At 40.9% G+C, this 25,293-nt stretch overlaps 10 protein-coding genes across 10 annotated transcripts; 6 read left to right on the forward strand and 4 right to left on the reverse strand. All coding sequences in view use genetic code 12, as the record gives it.

The window, feature by feature from the left end:
* Positions 1–566: 566 nt before the first annotated feature.
* On the forward strand, positions 567–3,032 carry PICST_30024 (predicted protein; the record flags this gene model as incomplete). Its single annotated transcript, XM_001382525.1, has 3 exons — positions 567–1,017; positions 1,178–1,179; positions 1,215–3,032. The coding sequence occupies 3 exons, from the start codon at positions 567–569 to the stop codon at positions 3,030–3,032; spliced, it is 2,271 nt and encodes a 756-aa protein (XP_001382562.2).
* Positions 3,033–3,080: 48 nt separating this feature from the next.
* Positions 3,081–5,468, reverse strand: YAK1 (serine-threonine protein kinase; the record flags this gene model as incomplete). The annotated part of the gene is made up of 4 exons (XM_001383069.1): positions 3,081–4,523; positions 4,575–5,059; positions 5,153–5,222; positions 5,295–5,468. The coding sequence occupies 4 exons, from the start codon at positions 5,466–5,468 to the stop codon at positions 3,138–3,140; spliced, it is 2,115 nt and encodes a 704-aa protein (XP_001383106.2).
* Positions 5,469–5,947: 479 nt separating this feature from the next.
* PICST_30026 (predicted protein) lies at positions 5,948–6,304 on the forward strand (the record flags this gene model as incomplete). The annotated part of the gene is made up of 1 exon (XM_001382526.1): positions 5,948–6,304. The coding sequence occupies one exon, from the start codon at positions 5,948–5,950 to the stop codon at positions 6,302–6,304; it is 357 nt and encodes a 118-aa protein (XP_001382563.2).
* Positions 6,305–6,806: 502 nt separating this feature from the next.
* Positions 6,807–9,264, forward strand: PXA2 (Peroxisomal long-chain fatty acid import protein 1 (Peroxisomal ABC transporter 2)). Its single transcript, XM_001382527.1, has one exon. It carries the CDS (start codon positions 7,140–7,142, stop codon positions 9,207–9,209), a length of 2,070 nt encoding a protein of 689 aa, XP_001382564.2. The 5' UTR covers positions 6,807–7,139; the 3' UTR covers positions 9,210–9,264.
* A 120-nt stretch (positions 9,265–9,384) lies between these two features.
* PICST_30028 (predicted protein) lies at positions 9,385–11,527 on the forward strand (the record flags this gene model as incomplete). Its single annotated transcript, XM_001382528.1, has 2 exons — positions 9,385–11,459; positions 11,485–11,527. 2 exons carry the CDS (start codon positions 9,385–9,387, stop codon positions 11,525–11,527), a joined length of 2,118 nt encoding a protein of 705 aa, XP_001382565.2.
* A 190-nt stretch (positions 11,528–11,717) lies between these two features.
* On the reverse strand, positions 11,718–13,304 carry SPH1 (Sphingosine kinase, involved in sphingolipid metabolism Lipid transport and metabolism; the record flags this gene model as incomplete). Its single annotated transcript, XM_001383070.1, has 2 exons — positions 11,718–13,111; positions 13,133–13,304. The coding sequence occupies 2 exons, from the start codon at positions 13,302–13,304 to the stop codon at positions 11,718–11,720; spliced, it is 1,566 nt and encodes a 521-aa protein (XP_001383107.2).
* A 907-nt stretch (positions 13,305–14,211) lies between these two features.
* Positions 14,212–15,174, forward strand: PICST_30030 (predicted protein; the record flags this gene model as incomplete). Its single annotated transcript, XM_001382529.1, has 1 exon — positions 14,212–15,174. One exon carries the CDS (start codon positions 14,212–14,214, stop codon positions 15,172–15,174), a length of 963 nt encoding a protein of 320 aa, XP_001382566.2.
* Positions 15,175–15,203: 29 nt separating this feature from the next.
* On the reverse strand, positions 15,204–18,400 carry PICST_81390 (predicted protein). The gene has a single exon (XM_001383071.1). It carries the CDS (start codon positions 18,190–18,192, stop codon positions 15,325–15,327), a length of 2,868 nt encoding a protein of 955 aa, XP_001383108.2. The 5' UTR covers positions 18,193–18,400; the 3' UTR covers positions 15,204–15,324.
* Positions 18,401–18,834: 434 nt separating this feature from the next.
* On the reverse strand, positions 18,835–20,447 carry SER3 (3-phosphoglycerate dehydrogenase, serine biosynthesis). Its single transcript, XM_001383072.1, has one exon. It carries the CDS (start codon positions 20,297–20,299, stop codon positions 18,893–18,895), a length of 1,407 nt encoding a protein of 468 aa, XP_001383109.2. The 5' UTR covers positions 20,300–20,447; the 3' UTR covers positions 18,835–18,892.
* A 1,346-nt stretch (positions 20,448–21,793) lies between these two features.
* Positions 21,794–24,679, forward strand: PICST_67022 (predicted protein; the record flags this gene model as incomplete). Its single annotated transcript, XM_001382530.1, has 1 exon — positions 21,794–24,679. The coding sequence occupies exon 1, from the start codon at positions 22,430–22,432 to the stop codon at positions 24,677–24,679; it is 2,250 nt and encodes a 749-aa protein (XP_001382567.2). The 5' UTR covers positions 21,794–22,429.
* Between the last annotated feature and the right edge of the window lie 614 nt (positions 24,680–25,293).

The raw sequence follows: 25,293 nt of genomic DNA on the forward strand, positions 1-25,293 counted from the left end.
AAAGAATTTCTGAACAAGAACTTTGTCTCTACTACCAGATTCTGCAATTTCAAACCCCGAATGGGTAAAGTAACATAGGGCACAAGGAATTACTTTGGTTAAGAACCCAAGTAGAGCTCATAATAATAACCTTTTAATCTTAAGAGAATCTTGCTTATTCGAATCCAAAATGTTTGTTATCTTATGCTGACCTTATAGTTCTTGTTGAAGGTACTTTGAATAGGCTGCGAAATTATGTATTTTCTAGCTTGCAACCCTGAATGGTCCCTCCAGCTAATAAAGAACTGTATCAAACAAACCAACCATACCTACAGAACCACTCCCTATGCCCTTACCTTTCTCAAAATGTCAAATCTTCCATACAAATGCCACTATTCATTGCCATCTAAAGGGTATCTCTATGTCCCAATGCTTACATAAGCCATTTATCAGCATAAATTTTTCTGTACTATACAGCCGTTCATCAGAAGAGAATAGTTTAAGTATTTCTACCCCCTCATTAGCGCTCTATTCCATTTTTCGGCTTCAAACTCGAGTATTCAATCGCTTACAGTATCGGTAGTAATATGCCTAAAGAAAAACGAACAAAGCCGTGTTCGAACTGCAAAAAGTCCAAAGTCAAGTGTATATACGAAGGTTCTCTACCATGCCAAAGATGCGTGAGGACTGGCCAGGCAGTCAACTGTATGTTTGTGCCGAAGTTACCTTCCTTGAAGTTACCACCCATATCCAGCCAGGTTCCACAGCCTGTTTCAGTAGAAAGACCGAGCGAAATGTCATTACCTCCATTGAATCCATTAGGCATAACCAATGGAGCTATGACTCCTGTAAGGCAGAACGAGCAATTCATAGTATCACACAATCCCGTCGTTAGCCATGTACAACGGCCACCAGCTAGCGACAACCAATGGAAAGCGCAAATAGAAACGAGAATGAATACATTTGATAACAAGCTCAGTGACTTGGTCGACATCTTGAAGACTAACCAGCAGTTCATGATGGATAGCCAGTACCATAGTCGAAACCAGAACCCACAAATTCTATATGAACAATTTCCATACCAGCAGCAGCACAGCAGCATACAAGGCAATATCCAACACAGAAACAATATCTCACATAATAACATTTCACATAACTCACATCTTCACCAAGCCCAGATTCTGCTGGCTACTTATAGCAGTTATCCGGCCTCCAGAGCCTATTCTCCGGTGCAGCCCATTGCTCCACAACCACAATATCAAACTGTGTCGTATCCAATCGGCACAAATAGCAGTAATGACAGTAGCAACAGTACCTTTTCTAACGAGATACCGTCAGATAGAAGAAGAAAGGCAGAAGAACAACCTACAGACGCCAAGCGTAAAAGGACAAACAACGAAGAGATACAGTATCCCGTAGATTTTCGTGATGGATTTTTGTCTAAAGACGAGGCCAATAATCTCTTTGCCTACTTCGATGCGAATATCTCCCAACAGCTCTTTGGATTCGAGATTTCTAAAGTGTCTGTAGACTCCATCTGGGATTCATGTCCCGTGCTTGTCTGTGCCATATGTACCATCGCTTCTATACATCATCCGTCTCTTTCGAAGAAGTCGAAGCAGTTGCAAGTCTATCTTCAGGACTTGTGCCAGACTTTACTTTTCAAAGGAAAACCAGAAACCGAGACAGATGGATTCAACACCATAGTTGCGCTTATATTGTGTAGTTTCTGGCTCTCAGACTCGCAGATGTTCACGGGTCTAGCAATGCAGCTTGCAAAAGAGTATGGCTTCAACAATCCATACAGCAAGAACAAGGATAAGTTGAAGCTATGGTATCTTCTTTACGTTCTAGACGGTCAGCAGAGTTTGACGTTTAATCGACAGCCCTTAGTGAATGCACAGGAATTCTCCTTGAAACACAGCAGGGAGATTCTTTTGACAGAACAAAACCCATTACAAATTGACAACAGCAAAAATGGCAAGTCAAATATATTGTTGGACAGCGAAGAATTAAAGGAAAAACTGGAATCTTCTAATGCTGCTGACGTAAGAAAGGAAAGATTCACAGATATGAGATTGGTATCTCAAGTAGAATACAATCAAGCATTGAATGAAGCTTTCCAAGGAAATGCATGGGATCTCTTGGCTCCTTCTTCATTCGGTATTCCTTCGAAGAGCAACTTGGAGTTGGACAAATGGATGGTTTCTTGGACTGTATTACTTTCTCCAGGAAATCATGGAGCTGTGTGGTCTTCCAAATCCACATTGATCTACTATAACTTCGCCAAGATGCACATAAACTCTTCAGCCGTGAGACAGCTTCAAGTTAACCCCAGCGACAATATTAATATGTTACCCAAATTGAACGAAAACGCCAACTACCCAGAAAATACTAGAAGAATAGACTCTCAAGTAGCACCAGCAGATTCAAGCGACGAAGACACGGACGACGATCTGCCCTCACCTTCCGATGAAGACGAGTTTATCTCAAATGAGGGTATAATGTCAAAAGACGAGAAGATTGTTACAGCCTCTATAGCAGTCAGTGCAGCTCAAACAGTGTTGAACTTGGTAATTAACGACAAAGACATCCTTGACAACTTGAAATACGTTCCTGTTCACATCCACATCATGCTTTATTATGCAGCCTTGCTCTTAATCAACCCACCTCTAGAGTCCATTAACCAATCCGTAGAATTTAAACCCGAGGACTATTATCTGCAGTTGTTGAACAATATTAGAGTAATCAAGACTCTTCAGAAGAAGATCTACAACAACTTACCGATTGACACTAAGTTTGGGAATAGACTCATTAGAAGTTTGAATGATATCGTTGATGAAAAACTCACCAGCTTGAAAAAGTTGTTGGTGGAGTTGCCAGAAAGCAATGCAAAGATAGAACTTTTGAAGAACCACACTTCTCTTATCGATTCAATAGACGCTAAAAATATTGTCGAAATTTTTGAGAACGATAGCACCAGCAGCAGAGGATCAACTCCAGGTCCAGAAAGAATCGCGGCATGGCCAGGTTCAAATCATGGTCACCCATAGTATACAATTTCCAAGTTACAATTAAATACAGATGTTTTTAAAGGTTCGATAATAGACAAACGGATAGATTCCTTATGTGTATAATATAATGCAATAAATATGTAATTAATCTTGAGAAGTGACAAACGGTTCTTCCGTCAACTGCAAAATACTAGAACGTTCAACGGGATCCCATACAAATATCTTCTGAAGGAAACGAAGGAACAGCTTGTTCAACTGCGAGGGACATTTGTTCAAACTCAAATATATTTCCAAGTTTCTGGAATTTAACTTAAACTGCTTCTTAGCCGAATACGCTGTTGAGTTGGCATTATGGTAGTTAAGCAACGACATATTGATTTTTCCATTAATGTCAAACAACCTGAACAATAGCGTTTTCTTTATTAGCTTTTCATTGACATGGGGACTATTTTCGTTCATTTCGAAAGACTTCTTTTGAACCGACCTTGTCAAAGACTTCCTCAATCTTAAGATAGTTGTACTTTTTGGTGCTCCGAACAATTCTAGAATTAATCCTACCTGTTCTATTTCGTTCTTGCCTGGCAATAGAGGAACACCAGTAAAAAGTTCAGCAATGACACAGCCTAAGGACCAAACATCAATTCCTTCGGTATAATTGGCACCTATGATGACTTCTGGTGCTCTGTAGAATCTTGACTGGATATACGTGAATGAAATTTCATTACTTAAGCACGATGATCCAAAATCAATTATCTTAACGACAAAAGTACCAACTTGTGGCAGATGTGGCAACTGGATCATAATGTTTTCGGGCTTTATATCACAATGTATAACATTGAGTCTATGCATATATTGCAAACCATTCAAGATTTGCTTTGTTATTGATTGAACAATATTCAAGGAGAATCCTCTGAACTGACTTACTTCTAGCAATGAGTAAAGGTTTATAGACAATAATTCTGTGACAATGCACATATGACTCCTGAAATTAAAATGGTCGTAGTACTTAAGGATGTTTTCGTTTGTTTCCTTTTCATTTAATAGTCTGAGCATTTTTATTTCGTTGATAGCTTGCAAGGACCAATTAAGATCGTTCTTAATGATTTTAGTAGCAACAAGCCGACTAGAATATTTGTGATCTTTGCTCATTATCACGTTTCCAAATGATCCATTGCCCAACATTTTCAACACTTCAAAACGATAGTTGATGTGATCTCCTTCGACGATAATGTAGTTTCCATTCGCATCATCAAAACCAAAGTTATTCTGATAGTTCTTGATATTCAAATTTCTCTCTATTCCTTGTGGCACAAAATAAAGTTGCTGTTTCCGGATGATCTCTCCCCTTTCATAGATATTCATCTTGAGCTTAGCAAGCTCAACTGCCTGTATTGGCTTCGCTTCTGGACAATCCGAATCTCCTTCGTTGGGAAAGAGTTGTTCATCAAACGCATATAATATGGAGAATAGTTCCGTAATATCGTTAACTTTCACACTGTTGATATCTTTGTTTTCCATACCTACTTTCTCCTGGCGATTAAGGATCTGCGAAGGTGTACTTCTTCTTGTTGTTTGCAAAACAGGAGCTACTCGTGGTTTCACTTCAGATTCCAAGCTATTAGGATAGAGTCTATTGAACACGTTATTGACTGACTTTAACGGAAGTGGCTGCGACGCATTCCGTATTACCTTTTGCTTTGTAGGCGAGTCTTCCCCCGGCATTCCTCCGTACTTAGCGGGTAAGGAGTAGGGCAAATTGGTGATGTCCGAAGGCAGTGTTTTCGAAGGAAAATTCGAAGACAACAATCTTCTTGATCGGAGATTATGAGAAAGTTGTCTTGAGTATTCGAGGCGTTTTTTAGTGGCAGAACCAGTCGTAAGATACGGCTGATTTGGTTTGGAGAGTCCACCCGAGTATGTGCTGTGTTTCTTCTGGATAGAAGACGATGTTTCTCTCATAAATGAAAACTGGTAGTCTTGTTTCGAAGCTGCTTTTTCAGACATCGGATAGCTTAGTAGTCTTTTGTCTGACGGATGGATTTTCGTAGTGGATAATGACTTCTTTTCTAGAGATGGTACAGTGGAAGGGGTAGAGGGAGCACCACAGTTATTGCTATTGCTATTGTAATTGGACTCGTAATGGTTTCTCAAAGGAGTACTAATAGTGTTAGCAATAACATTATTAGTAATGATGGTGTTATTGTTGATAGTGTTACTTGTATTGTTTGTCTTTCCGACAATATTTGTATCGACAATGCCATTGCCATCATATCGGTGGATTAAGGAATCCGAAGATGAAACATCTGATGTGGAGGATGGTGAGGTAGCCGTGGATGGCGGATCTGGAGGGGGGAAATATATCTGGTTCTGAGGAGGATAAAGGTTTTGTGGGTAGACTTTTTTTCGTCTTGTGGGCGACTTGTTGATGTTTATACGTGAGAACTCATCTTCGACACAGACCAGATCCTCGGACATTATAACAGAAGTGTGAAGACAAAAGGATGGAAGCGAGGACAGAAAAATATACTGTTAATGAATATGTTTCGTTGTTAGTTGCAAAGTTGCAGCCCAGTGAAACTGAATTGTCAATGTTGTCATATTGGAAGGTACACGACACCAGATTCAATTTCTTTCGGTTGAGTATGGAAGAGAAAGACTGATTCGAGCGAGTGGAAGAAGCGGTTGCAGAGGCATTTATGATCTGAGAGACATCGACAAGGATACTGAAGAGTACCGTAGAGATACTATAGATATATCATACGTTCTCTGTTTAATTTATAGAAGAGAATATAAGGGTTTTGATAGAATAAATCAATCTTCAGCTATTAGCCACGGACTTTTTCACTTTATCTGTACGCCCCATTGCTAGAAACCAGAAAGACACTGTTACCAGCAACATACAGAATTCACACCTGTTATACACACATTGACGTTATAGCGATCAACTGCATCCGATGAGCGTATTGACAAATCCTTCCAGCTACAGTCCGCGGGAGGTTCTTCTTCTCGTACAGCTTCTCCATACACACACGATTCTAGACCCGCAGGGCATAACCAGTGCCTCGGACGAAACCATCCAGAAGGTTCTAAACGAGTGGAAGAACCATGCCAGCGTCAAGATGGAACAGCGGGTCATCAAGGTAAACACGCGGTTGCAACTCAAGGAGTTGTACGAGAATCTACTCAAGAAATACGAGGTGGATCTGACAGTGGATTTGGCCAATATCATCTTCTACTCCAGATTGGAAGAGTTGGAGAACAAAATTCAGGACTATAAGAAGGAATTCCAGGAGACGCTCGAAGAGCAATAGGATAGAGACATAAGAAGCATATAAATTTACGAAGTAACGATAGAGATAAATGTAATCAGGAAAGCAATGTCAAACATGAATATAGAAGGAATACTAAGTGAAAATATGGTAGAGCGAAGAATGAATTGAAGAGAGTTCTTGCCACTTTTCACCTTCCAACCAACAGCCATCAGTATACTGACAAGAATGTGTGAATATACACCCGGATGTAGCAATTTTGTACAAGATAAAATATTGATTTTTCTCCTTGACCTTAGCAAGAGCCCGTAGACCACTATTTGTTCCATCAGCCCATATTTCTTCTCCATACAAAGATCCTCTCTAAAACTTCCTTGCATATTATTATTCTTTTGCGCACCCCAGATTTCTCCACCGCATGTGATAATGAAAACCCATTACTGCATTCAAAATCATCATCAATGACTCCATGTTCATTCAGAAGTCTAAAACAGACTAGTTTGCCTAATAAGTCAAATCTTGCAGACGCCGCACATCGGATCTGTTTCCTAAAGCAACGTCCGATTTTTCCTTTAGTTGAAGTGTTCTTTTTACTCTCTCACTTCTTCTTCAAGTCTGGACCGAGGAATAGAGAACAAACAGATCTCAAATCATAGATTGTCAACCGGGTAAGAGTACTCCTCAACAAATAGCACAACATACACTACAGCGTTTGTACTGTTGATGGAGACGATATATATATCCCCAATACCTGTTATTTATAGAGCTGTTTCTGTTTGTGATCTTTTTCACTTTCAATATATCGCTGCCATTTTGTTGACCGTTCACAGTTCATAGTTCAATCTCCATATCACAACTGTCTAGTCTAGTATTCACCATGACAAACTCAGTCTCCACGTTCAACCCGGCGCATCCCAACAACTCGCTTGCGTTGTCGCTCTTCAACGTGTACAAGTCTAATCGGTCGTTGTTTCTCAATTCTTCATATATCATTCTCATCACTTTGGCCTTTTCTAGGGCTACCAACACGGGCGAGAAAAGAGACCTAGACATCTCCAAAGATAAGAAGAGAATTGACGAAAGGGCCTCGTCACATCCTAAGTTGTCTAAGGAGTCGTTCTACCGCCTTGCTCGTGCCATCTTTCCCTCAGCGACAGACCCTACCATCTTGTACTTTTTGGGCCACTCGATTCTTCTAGTCTTCAGAGCTCTTCTCACTATAAAGGTCGCTAGTTTAGATGGTCAGTTGGTAGGAGCGTTAGTGACGAAGAGATTGAGAAAGTTTGCCAAATTGCTTATGATTTGGATGGGATTAGGTCTTCCAGCTTCTATCGTCAACGCTCTTTTGACCTGGACAAAACAGAATTTGAGTAAGGCAATCAGGGTCAACCTCAACAACAGCATAATGGACGACTACTTGCCAGACAACTTAGACGCAAACTACTACTCGTTGATCCAGTTGTCAGGTAATAAGATCAAGGATCCGAACCAAAGAATCACTACCGATATCACCAGATTGAGTTATGCCTTGAGTAGCTTACCGGGGCAATTGTTGAAACCAACTTTGGACTTACTCTTGTGTGCACAGCAGTTAAGTAAAAGCGGTGTAGGTAACGGCGAGGGTACATTGGCTCTTGGAATGCTTGCCCATTTCTCTACAATGATCTTGAGATTCTTCTCCCCGCCTTTCGCCAAATTGGCATCAGAAAGAGCCAATCTTGAAGGTCAGCTACGTTCTTCTCATTCCAAGATTGTGAGCAACAGCGAGGAAATCGCTTTCTTGAGAGGGCATCAACGAGAGTTGGATTACATCGACTATTGCTACTACACCTTGGAGAGATTCCTGAAGAACGAGATTTGGAAAAAGGCAATTCATGAAATTGCGCAAACTTTCATTGTCAAGTACTTCTGGGGTGCAGCTGGTTTGGTGTTGTGTTCAGCTCCAATTTTTATCAACAAGTATCTTGGCGAAGACCCAGATGCCGACCATGCTGGTGACTTCATCACTAATAGAAGATTGTTGATGAGTGCCTCTGACTCGTTGGATAGATTGATTTACTCAAGAAGATACTTGCTTCAAATCCTTGGTCATGCCACCAGAGTTTCCGACTTACAAGACACTTTGTTCGAGTTGAAGAACAAGAAGAAATCGACAAAAAATATCGAAATGAACAACGAAGAAATTACCTTCAAAGACGTCAGATTGTTGACTCCAGCAGATGTTACCTTGATCGAGTGCTTGAACTTTTCAATAAAGAGAGGTGACCATCTTTTGATTGCTGGTCCAAACGGTTCTGGTAAATCTTCTCTATTCAGAATGTTAGGTGGTTTATGGCCATGCAAGGAAGGAAGTATAACCATTCCTAACACAGAGAATATGTTCTACTTGCCACAGAGAGCTTACTTGTGTCAAGGTTCATTAAGAGAACAAATAATATATCCTCACAACTTGAAACAGTTTAGAGCCAGCCAAAAAACCGACCAGGATTTGAAGGATATCTTGACTCTCTTAAAGTTAGATGATCATTCAGACCGTTTGGATGATACCACCAATTGGAGTGAAGAGTTGTCTACCGGAGCCCAGCAAAGACTTGCCATGGCCAGATTGTACTACCACAAGCCTAGATTCGCAGTTTTGGACGAATGTACTTCAGCCGTATCTCCTGATATGGAGCAATTCATGTACAAACATGCCCAAGAACTCGATATCACGGTGTTGTCTGTTGCTCATAGACCCGCTTTGTGGCATTTCCACAAATATTTATTGAAGTTCGATGGAAAAGGTGGGTACTACTTTGGAAAGCTAGATGCTGAAAAGAGATTGCAGTTCGAACATGAAAGAATTTTGCTCGACAAATCTTTAAGAGATGTACCAAACTTGAGAGAAAGATTATTTGAATTGAAAAAGGTGTCTACGGCTCAACATAAGAAGATTGACCATATATAGCCTTACAAAGTGAATATGCTAGTGCGAGTTACCTAATATAATGGAGATAGCTAAACATGTAGTTTTTCGCAGCCATTTAAATGTTCGCAACCATTTTATTGTGCGAAATGGCGCTAACTTCTTTGAACTCAACTGATAGACATTCACATAACATTTTCACAATTTCAAGGGAAACATGTTTAAAGGAGTGTTCCCAAGATCCAGAGAAAGGGAGAATTCGTTTGGATTTCCACGAGTTGGAGCAGGGATTTCAAGTGCTCCTTCTAGTTCCAGCTCTGAAGGCAATAGTTCAGAAGAGATGATACTTAGCGGCGATGTTCCTAAATTGAAGAAAAGTAGATCATTCTGTATTCCAATAGAGCCTCATAATCTTGAAAAATTGGCAAACGAAAGCTCTCAAGATGTTAATGAAAGTTTTGATCCTTTCTCCCCTTCAAGACTTGAAAGGAGCAAGAGTATGACTTTCAGTTTAGAAAGGAAAAGTAGCTTCGGAGTTCTTTCAAGACCAAAATCTGTTACATTTAGCTTGCTTGAAGAGGAAAGAGTCGATGACGAGCAGGAGGTTTCAAACGGGTTTCTTGAAGAAGCAGGAGGTGTACGCGAGGAGATGGTTACAAAGGAAAGGTTGTTTTCTCCAAGAGAAGATGAAGCAGATGACGAGAAGTCCAACACCAACACGAACTCCGACATTCCAACACCAAACTTACACTCAGAGTATGATGGCCCAGGAAATTACGGAGAGTCAAATGAATTCAATTGTTCATCAGAGTATTCTTCTCCTCTTGAAGAAAAGCAAGAACCAGAAGTTAAATTTGAGACAATAAGGGACTACAGAAGCTACGAAAATGATATCCAAAGTTTGTTCTCCAAAGAGTTAACAGGAAGTGAACCTGACTTTTCGGAGCCACTAGAAGAGCCTCATACAATTACCAAGAACAGTGAAGTCCAAACTGCCGAAGAAGAAGATGAAGTATTTCACTCCTTAAAAGCACTTGCTGCTTTAACAGGCATTGAAGATATAGCTTTGAAATACGCCAACAATTACGAACTCTCATCAATAATCTTTTCTTTGGCTAAAAGTATTGAATCTAAAATTAGAGATACTACTTCCAAATTGGAGTCGAGGAATGCCGAATATCTTGAATTGGAGAATCAGCACGAGATTGAAATGACACAACAAGTGGAAGAATTCGAACAATTGAAGAATGAAAAAAACCTCCTTAATGCTGAGTATGAAACCTTTAAACAAAATACCGTTCTTGAAAAAGAAGAAGAAACCGAGAAGTGGAATCGTTACTACAAGCACCAGAATGAGCTCCGCGAAATCGTGAATGAGAAGGTGGAAGCTTTGAAGACAATAAGTTTGAGCGGATATGAAGTTTCCACCTACGGTAACCTCGTTGAAGCTGTTAAAGCAGTGGTTGAAAGCGAAAGTAGCCTAAAAGAGGAAGTGAGCTTGTTCAAAGGTATCCAAGAAGAGAAAGAGAAACAGGAAAATGAAGATAAGAAAGAACTCCAGAGTACTAAAGATGCACTCAATTCAGTAATCTTTGGACTCGACTCGGCAATTGCAGAGAAAGAACAACTTCAATACAAGTTTGACGAACTAAAAGCCCAAGTTCTGAGAAACAACCTAAATGAATCTGAAAAGAATGAGGAACATGCTGAAGATGAAAAATTGGTTCTGCTTCAGTACAAACAAGCTTTGAGTCCGAACGAAATGGCTGCGAAAATTAATTCTGCAACGATTAAATCACTATCAACTCAACAGGAACATCAGATACACACATTGAACAAATTGCTTGAAGAAACTGAACATAACATAAAAGATGCTCTAGAAAAGACAACAAGTAACTTACTGGAATATCCAGGAATGTTGAAGCACAAAGAACAGGAGATTATTGACCTAAAAGAACTACTTATTCTTCACGAGAGATCCGAATCACAGCTCAACGAATCATTGAGAAACTGGAAGAACGACCACCAGAATTTAATGAAACAGGTCGAGAAGCTTACTGCTAAGGTGGATTTGTCGAAAAAGCAAAAGGATGCAGCTTCTGTTACAATTAATTCCTTGAAAGAATCTTTGGCCCAAATGGTCTCAGAAAAGATAGAGCTTTCCAAGTTAAACTCTATTCTACAACAGTACAACAATGACCTTGTGAAATGTTCCTTGCAAACTTATAAAGGGTGTTATGAAGGGTTATCACCACTTCTCTACGAAGAATCTAGAACCTATTACTTGCGATTGTACGAGTTTATCGAATCCAAAAAGGAAAATATCCCTGCTATCGAGAAGATGTCCAGATTCTTCATAAGATCCATTCAGGACTTAGCAGATCAATTCAGAGCTAATGAAGAGCTTCTAGAGAAGGAAATACAAGGGAAACAAGCAGGATTCAAGGATATATTCACTGGAATCACAGTATCAGCACAATCAAATAACTCATTTTGAGTCAACGAGATTTCTAGATAGTCTATATACGACGTCTTCTCTTTCGAATGCAACTAACGTGAAAAGCACGTATCAACAAAATTTCCACCTTGTAGCAAGCCCGTGAGTACTCCTGGTAGAACTTCGACCTGTAACGGTTCGAATGGAAAACTTTCTCCATCCACTGAAATATAATGCTGCTCATTCCGCGGTATCTTTGGAATCAATCTGTAAGACGAAATCTTAGCATGATGTACTTTTTCGTTATGAACATGCAATCCCTTGTCTAAGGACATGAGAATGGAAGCGGTTTCCATTACAGAGGTTTTAGTATCTGTGAGGATCATGTCCATAGATCCGTCATTTGGTAGAGCTGCTGGAAAAAACTGGACATCGTTGGAAATATATGGCATCTTACCTACGTAGAGAATGTTGACATTGTCCGATATGTTTTGGCTTATTTTAGTCCATGATTCAGGTGGTGGATGGTTCAATTTTGGTCCCTTGACTTGCAACCGCTCTTCATTCAATAGTGGCAATTCACCATCATCTTGTGAATGATGTTCTATGCGAGCTGCTGTCGAATTTGAATTCTGGTGATAAGTGTCGAAATGGGCAGAGAGTTCTTGTTTTGAATTGGTCAAGAAATCGACATACAATTCACAGGGAAACTTTCTTCTTGCCAAAATACCGTGTAAAACCCCAACATCAAATCTGATCGCCCCCATCCACCTCAAATGTTCCGTGCCAATATCAGCATCCGCAATAACACCATAACATTGCGTCAAGAAGGATAACTTGATTTTCTCGTTAGGACCTACACCTTGAGTCACAGCCATGAGGTCAAGCTTAGTTCTCTTTGCCTTTAACATATGAAAAGTAGCCATGGAAGCATCATTACTTCCATGGGTACTGAGAGAAAGGGCATTACCAGAGCCACACGGAAGTTGGGTGATGGCTATTTTGTTGAAAGCAGACACGCCCTTATCTGGCCTTTCGTAAAAACCGTTAATGATTTCATGCGGGATTCCATCTCCTGAACAACATGCTATTACATCGTACTTGGAGATATCTAGTTCACGCCCGATATCGATTCCATGCTTGTGGTAACTTGTTTCCTGAATAGTAATCTTGGCTCTGGCCGCCTTTAAAATTGGCTTTATTTCCGTATTGTAGATCTTCAAAGCCTTTCCTTGACCACCGTGAGGATTTATAATCACCAAGACTGACGGTTTCACGATATGGTTCTTGTAGGATTTAGCTAGTATTGAATTAGATAATTCCTGGAGATTGTTATAGAGAGCACGGTAGTTTTGGATCAGAATACGCAAGGTGACTGGCTCGAGCGACAACTTGCCCTTTGGTTTGACGTATGTGATTTCCAAGTCGTCTTCTTGGACCTGGCCCGTTTCATCAATGACAGGCTGTACCCAGAGGATGTTTCTGTATGGAATTCTTGAACGGTTATCTTCCAACTCGTAAGCCGGACCGGGTGCAGATTTCCAGCTGCAAAATGAATATGTACTGTCCACAGAGTCATCCTCAATTGCTAGCAATTCCTGGGAATCAATCTGGATCCCGAAGTCTTGAAGCGTCGCGCGTATGGAGTCCTGCTGGTGGTATATGAGCCTTTCTGTGCTGAGATTATTATGGAGGGTCATATTGTGGCGTATGAAGTCAAAACTAGGCGGCAACACAGAGAAGGGGAAACAGATAAGATTAAATACGAGAATTGAAAAGATATGAAGAAAAGTGAATAAATTGTATGTGAGTAGCTGGGGCAAATGTTTATTTTTCACCGCTTACCGCGCCTGCTCGCTTCTTGGTACAATAAGAAAAATTAAAATCTAAAAGGCCCGTAATATGAATGCCAAAAGATATTAAGCGATATTGAGCCTATGAATTTCTTTCAAAATATGGCTTTCTGTGGGTATATGAACTTCTATGAAGTAAACAAAATGAACAGATTATGACCAATCCCTGGAAGATTTAACTGTTGAGAAAATAAAGATCTTTGGATCTGAGAGCATATGCCCGTCTATCTAGGCTTGCAATTGAAAGACAGTAGATGAACAAATAAGAAATACCATATCTAGATATAAACTAGTTACTTGCATACATGTGTTATAGACTTATAATGACATCTCCGACTACATCTATTTTTCTTCAGCAGAATACTCCAGCTGGACTACGATAGCTCTAGGGATACACAACAACTCTCAAGAGTAGATATGTCACAACTAATTCTTCAACAGAAGTACACTTACGTTCAAGAAGCCGTATATTCTTGACTAATACTATACATCCAACTACTCGAACCCAGCAGGTATCCAGCAAATGCAATTCTAATATACTCCCTCAAATATAGCCCTGCTGGCCCTGCTGGCCCTGCCATATGTATGGTCTGGTTATTCGCAGCACCAGTACCCAAACCTTTGGGGTATCATCACGGAGATTGCTATCACCATGCAGGCCACCAACCATGACTTCATCTATTTTATCCGAAATCGATATTTGAAGAGTCTTAGTAAGTGGTATTAGTATTGCCTTCACCAATACCATAGCAAGATGGGAATCTCCGCTCTCTTCAGGAAGGCTGCCAGACTGAAGTCTAACGGGAATCCCATTTCTTCAAGTACCGGCACATCCCAAAACCCCACAATTAGCCATGGAGACAGGGCTAGCGATGCTCATCTTAGCCAAAAGGAACAAACAACTAATTCTAACCCCAGACGCAAATCTGTAGAGCCTGTAACGATACAATTGTATTCGCATAACATACGTTGCGACACCTGGAACCTCAAACGGAATGAAGAGTCTTGGGCAAAGAGGAGAGCCAGAGTTATAGACTGTATTACCCACTGTTCAGCTCATCTTCCCACCATAGTGGGTCTCCAAGAAGTCAAGAAGAACCAGTTGGACGATATAATCCAAGGTTTAGGCTCTGGATGGGACTACTTTGGCGTTGGTAGAGACGATGGCATTGATAAAGGAGAATTTGCACCCATTTTCTACAAATCATCGGAGTGGCAGTTAGTATCTGGAACCACATACTGGTTGAGCGAAACACCTGCTAAGCCAAGTAAAGGCTGGGACGCAGCACTACCCCGTATAGTAACCTCCATAATAGTTAAACACAAGCAGCTGGGTAGGGAAATCAAATGTATGAACACCCACTATGACCATAAAGGAAAAGAAGCCAGAAACAACTCTTCCAGAATGATAAAAGAACTAGCTTCTGACCATAGCCATGTATGCTGTGTACTTGGAGACTTCAACGCTGAACCTGACCATGTGGCCTATCTGATTCTTGCATCAGGCAACTTGTTGGATACAGCTACAAATTGTTTTAAGAGAGATGGCTTTCAGTATACTTTCTCTGGTTTCAGCAAGGAAGAAAGTGAAAGTACCATAGATTATATCTGGGTAACACTTCCAGCTCGTATCCTAAAGTTCCATGTGATGAATAATGAATTCAATGACAGAAACTTCTCCGACCACCGTCCTCTCAGTACAATTATCCAAATCTAGACCCAGCCTAAATCTCTACAATTTCTGATAGATATAAAAAACTTTATATTAATGATAGCAATATATGACGTGTACGAAGAATTGTAACTATCAAAGAATCGAGTCTAAAGAATCAACAACTATTTAGAACATGTTTCTCTAACGTACTCATTATTCTTCTTCCAATTCTTTTAAGTCTTCAGCACTCAAAGTGAAAGGTTCAGGAATAGGAGCTTCCGTTGTATTCAATTGGCGCACAGTCCGTATTATTTCAACTGGCTCTTCAGGCTTCGTATCTTCCAAAACAATAATACCACTGGTGCCTCTGAATTTCCTTATTGGTACAAATCTATCATCTTTAATGAAAGAAACATAATTGGACTGAGCAGGCAACACTCTGGTAAGATTAGAAACCTTGAATGCTGTCTTAGTGTAACGAACTGGCACAGACTCATTCTTGTTGTCCTTCGAATCTTCAGATTTGTCACTCTTGTCCTTTGCTTCGTCCTTATCTTTCTTTTCATCACTTAATACTTCAACCTTGGGCTTTTCTTCAGGTTTTTCGTCGTCTTCGTGCTTCTTGCCCAACTTCTTCTTGGCTCTAGTTTTTGCTCTTGCAGTAGTAGACAACACAGCAGTTGCTATCTTGTCCGGTTGTTTCTCCTTAGCCTCTTCCACCTTTGGAGGGTACTGGAATAATTCTGGTTTGGTGTGGCAGTTGAACTCGAACTGAGGTGCCTTCAAGTCGCCTCTAACACCAATAATCGATGTAGGAGCAAAAGACAACGACAAAAAGTGTGCCAATGGGAACCAGTACCAGGATTGAACAAACACCGTCAAACCAACAATAGCCTTGATATTCAAGGTGTTAGTCTGGGCATTCTCCAAATGAATAGTAACATTACGCCCACCTGCATCTATTATACCCTGAGCCAAAGTAGCACCAAACTTAGCCAAAGCATCTTCGTGTTTATTCTTAATGGTATCAGCAAGCTGTTTGGTGAAGTCCTTAACCTTTGGATAGGCGAATTCGTTCTGTTGTATCAAAATCATGGAGCTGGCAATCAAAGCTCCCTGTCTTACAAAATCAACAGGATCCTTAGTCAATGGCTCAAGAACTTCAATTGCCGGAGCATAGGCCCTACCAGCACAAGAAATACCCAAAGCAAGAGCAGTACCATAACGAACGTGTGGATTATGAGATTGAGACAACAATTCCACAATTTGTGGGGCAGCTGTGTAATCACGGATCAACAAGAATCCTAAACCAAGAACGGAGGCTCTTCTGACGTCATCAGATGGATCGGAAACAGCATAATGCAACAATTTCTTTATGGCAGAGTTGCTGCCGGTACCCGCATATGCCAAAGAAATAGTGAAAGCACCACCATATCTTAAGATAGAAGACTCTTGAGTCATCAACTTGTCAATTATACCATCAGCCTTCTCTTCACGACCATAGTTCAACAATGCAATACCGATAGCCAAACCACGGATGATATTCTCATGCTGGGTCTCTTGAGCATAGGTGAGCATATCGTTTATGGCGTTTTCGTTACCAGAACCCAACATCACCAAACCCATAGCCAAACCAGCAGCTTGTCCAGAAATAGCCGAATCAGAATACAAGACTACCTTAAGAGCCTCGTAAAGACTTTCGCTTCCAGAAGCCATACCTGCTACACCAGCCCCCAAAGCAGCACCATGCAACATGACATCGGTATCATTGCTTCCTGCGGAGTTTCCGTGTTCATCAATATACAGCTTCAAGTAGTCAATAATTTCTCTTCCGTGACCAGCGTAGATCAAACCCAATGCAAACAAAGAACCACCTTTAGTATGAGGAGCACCAGAAGAACCAGGAAGATATGGCTTTAAGATACTACGTCCTTGAGATAAGTTGCCCTTGTGAATTACACCCAAGGCTGCTGTAGCAGAAAATTTGGACCAATTGGTAGCTCTGCCCAACCATTCCAAATTCTTTCTGAAGAAAGAGTCGTCTGTCGTACCAGCATGCATAAATGCATTGGCAAAGGTTACGGCAGAATGGAAAATAGATGATCTACCTTCCAACAAGTTCTTGGTCTTGTTCAAAATGGTGATGTCTGTGTTGTTGTTTTTGTATAAGAAGGTGATATCCAAATCACATGTAGGTACACCGGACAAGATCGTCAAGATCTTCTTGAGAATGGCATTGGTCTGATCAAGCGTCTTGTCGCTACTTAAGACATTGATCACATTATCCAACAATTCCTGCGAAGCAGTATTTACCAAGTCAAACGAAGCCTGGTAGGCAATCAAGTCTTCCTTCTTGTCTACCAATTCTTTAAAAAGTTCTATAGCCAAAGTTGAGTCATTCAACTGGACAATGATCTTGATCACGGTGAAGAAATCGTGATTGTTGGACAAAGTCATCAACAACTGGATCAACGAATTCAACACTTTCGTTCTGAAAGTCGTATTGTTAATAACAGTGTTAGAACACACCAACACGTAGTTTATTAAGTTCAATGCGTTTTCTTCGTTGCTCTTGATTTGCTGTTTCAATATGTCTTCTACAATATCCAATCTGAAGCTTTCCAATGAGATACCAAGGGCCAACTTCAACTCGTTGGCAGAGATACACTTTTCCAACATCTTGTTGAAGACTGCAGCCAAGCGAGTGTCGATCTCTACGGAGTCATCAGAAAACTTCTTCTGCGATAATGAGTTGTAGAGATTGATACATTGCGAAACAATGGTTTCAATATACTGAGACTGTTCTTCAATGTTGAACTCATCACCAGCAAATAACGAGTACTTGACGGAAGCTTCAAAATCGCCCAAATTGTAGTAGACTTTTGAGACAATAAGTGCAGCCAACGATCTGCTGACAAAGTTTTCGTTTTCGTAGAGTTCTTCCAAGTCTGTAATGTTGTTAGCGATCTCAGCCCACAACTGGTCAACAACGTTGTTCAACGATTGTAAGGCATATGACTTCAAGCTGTCATCTTGCTCAACTAAAAGAGCCAAGTACGGAGCAGCAGATACCAAAGCCATTTTATTAATGATTTATAGAGATGTGGTGGATGTTGTGTAAATCGTTGAATGCAATCACCGAGAGATATGAAGAATGTAAATGACTCAGGATAAGAAAATGATTTTTAACTTTCTCTGACTCGATAGCAATAGTCTGAAGGCTCTGGATGGTTACAATCAGCGATAAAGATTCAATTCCCAACACTAGTCTACTAATCAGACACTTCGGGATAAATAGTGGTAGATTATAAAGTTATTTAGTTGCCACCAAAGTCGAGACTTTCGGTTGAGAGTGTGCAGGTGCAACTGCGGGTTACCCGGAGAATGATCCATAGTTAACAAGAAAACACTTCAATATGGGTCAATTGTCATGAAGTTTGGGTATATGAGACGTGAATTGCATTACCAATGTCGGATTACTATTGTTATTAGAATTTGTCCCTTTGTATTTTGTTGTCGTTAAATATCTATCAATATTTTCAGTGTGTTGAAATGGAAATGGGTGCAAAAAATTGAATGAAAAACGAGCATTTATGGAGAGACCGTTATCATGAGGACAGCACAACACGCCAGTCTAATATGTTACAATACGGGTGGGAAGGACTTCACGACAAGACTACACTCTTCCGCTTCTTGACCGGTATGGCCACACCTACACTCAATCTATAGTAGCATTAATTAGTATATACGCATAGGTAGATTTTTAGAACATTTATATAATTTAGTACAACAAACGGGTAGCGATCTTGTATGGAGTCTGTTCCAATTGTTCATACAATGACTTGATATCGGTGATGTCCACATCAGAGATATCGGCCATCAAGTAGGCGATTTCGCCCTGGGAATCAGTGAACTGCTTCTCGATATTGTGGTTGGACAAGATGTTGTTGACAGTCTTCAAAACACCAGGCACGTTTTGATGGATGTACAAAACTCTGACAGTGTTTTGCTGGTCCAAGTCCAAGGCCCTCAACGAGACTTCTGGGAAGTTGACGGCACCAGTAGAGTTACCTTCATTGATGTATTTGGTCAAGGCAGAACCGACTTCAACACCAATTGCCGACTGGGCCTCTTCTGTAGAACCACCAATGTGAGGCGACAAAATGACGTTTCTCAACGAGCACAAGTCCGAAGCCCAGTCGTTCAACGAGTTGACAAACAAGTCTTCACCGTTCTTGGCTGGTTCGTTAGGATACACGTCCAAGGCAGCACCGGCAATCTTTCCAGCCTTCATGGCCTGAACCAAAGCTGGGATATCTACAACGGTACCTCTGGAGGCGTTAATTACATAAGAGCCATCTTTCATAGCAGCGAACTGAGGACCACTCAACAAATTCTTTGTTTCTGTAGTGGCAGGAACGTGACACGAGACAAAGTCAGCTCTGGACAACAAGTCGTCTAAGGTGTCAACCTGCTTGGAGTTACCCAATGACATAATCATCATGATATCGTAGTAGATAACATTCATACCCATGGCTTCAGCCAAGACTGACAACTGGGAACCGATATGGCCGTAACCAATGATTCCCAAAGTCTTACCTCTGATTTCCCAGCATTTGGAAGAGACTTTGTTCCAGGTACCAGTGTGCATTTCAATCGAACGGTCACCCAATTGTCTAGCCAAAGTGATGATTTCAGCAATAACCAATTCAGCAACGGATCTGGAGTTGGAGAAAGGAGAGTTGAACACAGCAATACCCGACTTTGCAGCGAACTCAAGATCGACCTGGTTGGTACCGATACAGAAACAACCAATAGTGACCAAATTGCGGGCATGCTGTAAAACCTTTTGGGTCAACTTGGTCTTGGATCTGATACCGATGGCATGCACGTCCTTGATCTTCTCAATCAACTCATCTTCAGGCAACGAGCTCTTATAGAACTCAACCTGGTAGCCCTGGTTGTGGAAAATATTTATGGCAGTCTGGTTGACGTTTTCCAACAACAAGATCTTGATGTCTCCGGTGGAGAATGGCTTCAATGCCTTGGTAGGCTTCTGGTTCAACTGCATGTACTGCGACAAGTACAGTTGAGTAGGAGAAGTCGAAACAGCATTGGTTCCATTGGGAGAACTAGAAAGGTTCAATGCCTGTTGAAACGAGTCGGCAATTTGCTGTGGAGAAGACATGATAATTAGCTGGAGTTGTTATAAGAAAATCAGAATAATCTATTCGGAATGAACACTTTTGATCACTTTACACTGAAAAATTCTGATACTCAAAATTCTTTAACTATTTAAATACAAGAATTTAATGAGAATTGGTTCAGTTTCAAATCAAATGTCTAACAAAGGTGCAATTGTCTTTGAAGAAGAATAAAAGAAAGAATACAATTTCAAAACCATCCAGATTCCACTGAAAATTATCTGGAACCGAAATTGAATGGACTCCTGTGTCTTGCAGATTACTTTAGATTAACTGAACAAATGAGTAATATACGATGGAATCAGATCCGGCCGGCCGGTAGTGATGTAACTCGCCATATCCGACTATGCGTATCACCTGGATTAGGGGTACTCACGTGCTTTTCACTAATACAAGGCACATTTCCGGCCATGACTCCCACTCCCGTCTCATGAAAAATTTTCAAGCCCATAGTTAGCAGGCGACGTGGGCCAACGATGTGTTGGCACTTTTTCTTGACCCATCTAAACACAGCCCAACAGCACGTCATCACCAAACGTCATAATTCACACTCTCCACTTCCGGAGGGCTTATATGTTCTTCCGGGGTACTTCTGATACAGTTGCAGCATGGGTAGTCTTCGATAAGTGGGCCAGAGTCGAAGTCTCGTCCCGCCCAGAGTCAAAACAGACTCCGACTCATATCGGTCACGTGCCTCAAGTCAACTGGCTCAACAACCATGCAACAGTTTGAGTCATACGATGCTGACGTGAGCGATTAGTCAGCCGTCTTCACGACTGTCGTTGACAGATTGCCAGTTTGGGAGGTGGTTGGTTGCTTGCTGACGAATCTGTCCGATCTTATCTTGAATGTGTCCCTTCTCCTTGGCTCAGGAATTCTTTCTCTTTACATTTGCGATGCACACCAAGGAACAAAAGTGTCTTTCAAAATTCCTGAACCATGCAATTAAACCATCTGACCATACGATAATTTAACTGGAAACGGAAAAGACATCTATGGCCACTCTCCTATCAACAGCCTCGCTATTAATGTAGAAAACAGCCATGAACATTCCTCGTAACCACCCCTTCGAGGAGGGCAGAGACATTAGTACGGCTAGTTGTAGATATTCACGTGACACAAAGCTTGCCAGATATTTTGTAGGCTCGCCAGCTTCAGAGTGAGAAAAAGTCTGCAAAAGTGGATTTAGTAAATAGTGAGATGACCGCAGCGAGCCAGATCCTTCACGGATGTATCTGTGTACCCTCCGTGTGCTCAAACTGAAATCGTCCCTTATCTGAGGTGCCTGGGAAGTTTTGGCTGGTGCCTGAGTCTACAAATTCGTCTCGTATTTCCGTCGTCTAGCAGACGCGAATACACGCTTAAAGATATTTACTTTTTGAGCCCTGTACGACTGTCATTTTTGTCTGGCGAAGTATCGTCTAGGAGACATTCTTCTCTATCATGTGCCATCTGACTTTGACATAACACTGGAGGCTCCTCGAGCCGCCTCGTAGCCAAGCAATCCTTGGAATAACCTTCGCTTACATTCTTGGGAGAACTGGAGGAGGAGTTTGATTTGATTTGATTTTCCGAATTGGTGTTGATTTGTTCTTTGTGAATATTTTTGTCTCATATTTTGATTTCAAATATTTTTCTTGTTTCCATATCTCGGTTTGTCCTTTTGGCTGTGAATATTACTTTTGCCAGATACTTCTTTTCCTGCCAGCAGAGCATGGTATTACAGAAGAGCCAGCCGTATTGAAGTATATCTCATAGAATTATCTTGCATTCAAAGCGTTCCGATCTTTTGGTCTCGTGTTCACTTCCGCCGTATCGCTTCGTGTTCTGATACAAATTGAATCCGTCACAAATACCATACATTCCATATTCCATTACACGTTACATAGACACCCCAGCCACCGATAGAACCGCTTATCACACGTATCCCGTATCGCATTATCACATAGTCACTAGTGTCAATCCACTTCTCATCTAATATCACAGTTATACCCATCTTCACATTCGTTAGCCCATCATTCATTCATATAAAAGTTGTATTATCTGTACACCACACACTTTTCCATTGATACACATAACAATCGCTCCGACACTCAATTTTCATCATTTTCATCATGTCGTGCAAATCCTATGACGAGTCGCTTTCCAGCAACGATCTGTTTGAAAGAGAGGAATCGAAACAGATGTCCTCACCCTTCAACTACTTGTCGCGCTCTTCGTCAAACCTAGCATCTAACATTTCGCTCACTAGATCGGTCTTGCCCACCAACAACGTTAAGGTCGTTTGTAGATTCAGACCAACGACAGCCGAGGAAAAAGCCGCATATGACGATAACTCTGTAGTGTATCCCAGCATTCATACGGTTTCGGTAAAGTCCAAGGACATCACCAATAGTTTCACATTCGACCGTGTGTTTGATCCCAACTCGAGCCAAAGAGACATATACGATTATTGCATCCCTGAGACCGTAGACGATCTCATGAACGGCTACAATGGCACAATACTTGCCTACGGCCAAACAGGGAGTGGAAAATCGTACACCATGATGGGTAAACCTGAAGGAGACGAACGTGGTTTGGCATCAAGAATAGCAGAAGACATCTTTGATAGAATTGCCCACGGATCCCTGGAAATTGAGTACACCTTGGCAGTATCCTTCTTTGAAATCTATATGGAACACATAAAGGACTTGATTGACTTGTCCAATAACGACAATGCTGACCACAAGTTCTCAATCCACGAAGACAAGCTCAATGGGATACATGTCAAAGGAGTAGCACAAGCATTTGTCACCACCAGCGAGGAAATGGTGCTGATTTTGAATGGAGGATTGAAGAAAAGAAGTACATCGTCGACGTTTCTGAATCTTGAATCATCTCGTTCACACGCCATTTTCCAGATAGACCTATCACAAAAACACTCACAAACTGAAGTTATAAAGAAATCACGATTGTTCCTCGTAGACTTGGCTGGTTCAGAAAAAGTAGACAAGACAGGAGCTCAGGGTCAGACTTTGGAAGAGGCAAAGAAAATCAATAGCTCTTTGGCTGCTCTTGGAAATGTCATCAATTCCTTGACGGACGGAAAGTCTACCCATATTCCATATAGAGACTCCAAGTTGACGAGAATTCTCCAAGAGTCTCTCGGTGGTAACTCAAGAACGTTGCTCATAGTGAATTGTTCTCCATCCACTACAAACGAATTAGAGACTTTGTCAACACTCAGATTTGGAACAAGAGCCAAAAATATCAAAAACGTAGCACATGTGAATACCGAACTCTCCAGTGCCAGTCTCAAACAAAAAGTGTCACAATTAGAAAAGATCAACGAGAACAACATGTCGTATATCAAACAATTGGAAGCTGAACTAGCAGACTGGAGATCAGGAGAAAAATCTCCCCGTGGTCTTCAACCACCAAATTCGTTTTTAAGTAAGTCCATGGGTTCACCTGACACGCCTACCAAGGACAAGTACCATTCTAGAATACCTTTGCCAATTGCGACATCTCCTTCTAAGGCTAAGTTGCTCTTCAACGAAGAAATAGCAAGAAAGGACAAGAAGCTTCAAGAATTGGAAAATACAATATTGAGTATGAAAATGCTGAACTTGAAAACTTCGCATACCGAAGAATCTAAGTTGTTTTCATTGGAAAATTCCTTACACAAGATAAGCAACAAACTAAACGATGTCGAGTTGATCAATATTAATTTACGGAAGCACTTATTGATCAGCGAAAAGATTATAGAATCTCGTGATCTGAAAATCAATAAGTTAAAGAATGCATTGAAGGAACAACAACTATTGATCTCAAGAGAGACCTTGGGTTTCCGCAACAAGCTTGCTGACATTCAAACTAAGCTTGAGGAACTCAATAACAAGAAACACGAGGAGTTGAAACTCCGTCGTGAAACATTAGTCTGGGAAATGGAAAAGGACAAATTGAAACACAAATCGAATGGTTCAAAAGATACCGAGAAAGACGCCAGAATACTGCTAGTCTCCGGATCAGAAACATTGGCTGAAAAAGAAAATCTTCATGAAGGTTTCTCTATCAACCTGTCTAAGAAGTTGCACTCCCCCAATACCTTCACTGACAGATTACCAAGTTTAAAAACAATACAGACTGCGGACCTGGACATCATGAACTTCCATCAAGAGTATCTTTCTGTAAGCGAGTTCTTGTCTGAAAGTAGAAGACGGTCAAACATGATTGAAGCTGTCATAAACGACGCAGAAACATCTGAAACATCAGGAATGTTCGATAGTTCGCCTTCAAAATCACCCACCAAGGGAATTAATCTCCGTATAATTAAACCCATTCGAGGAGGAGCATTACCCAATCCAATCAATTTATTTCATTGACTTTTGATCTCTAAAATAGAATAGTAACATATCAATGCACGAATGAAACGAATTCCTTCAAAACTTGGGTAAATTCCACAATACTGATTCACGTACAAACTTTTGTAGACAATCGTCCTGTGGGAATCCTCCGTTATTGGGTATAAAACCACAAGGCGACAATGTGGCTACCTTCCTTGTAAATATCTACCTCTGGTATTGCCACCTTGAGGTTTATATTAATTGTAGACAAGAGCCTTGCTTGCTAGTGAACCCATCTATATCAAAGTTTTATGTGTTCGTATTTGGAGGGCCAAGTTTCTCACCTAATGGGAAACTGCAAGCTAGGAAGCTCTTAAAGCTGCACCTGAATTTGCAAAATAAAGTCCAATCTGTCGTTCTGTTTAGTTTGTTCTGCTGAATTTGTCCATATATCCTTTCTCTTCTATTGTAATGCAGATCCAATAAACCATTTTCTTTCTATTTTCAGAAGCTATCTTCTCCAGGTTCTTCTTGGACCGTTCACTCACAGCTTACCTTTTGGAAGTGATAGTCACAGATGCTCCGCAGATCACAAAGGCTCTGAGGTAGCCCTATCGATCCACCAGTAGTTAAGGCAACTTTTCCATAGTCAG

Source organism: Scheffersomyces stipitis, chromosome 2 (assembly GCF_000209165.1).
Source record: "Scheffersomyces stipitis CBS 6054 chromosome 2, complete sequence".
Lineage (NCBI taxonomy): Eukaryota > Fungi > Ascomycota > Pichiomycetes > Serinales > Debaryomycetaceae > Scheffersomyces > Scheffersomyces stipitis.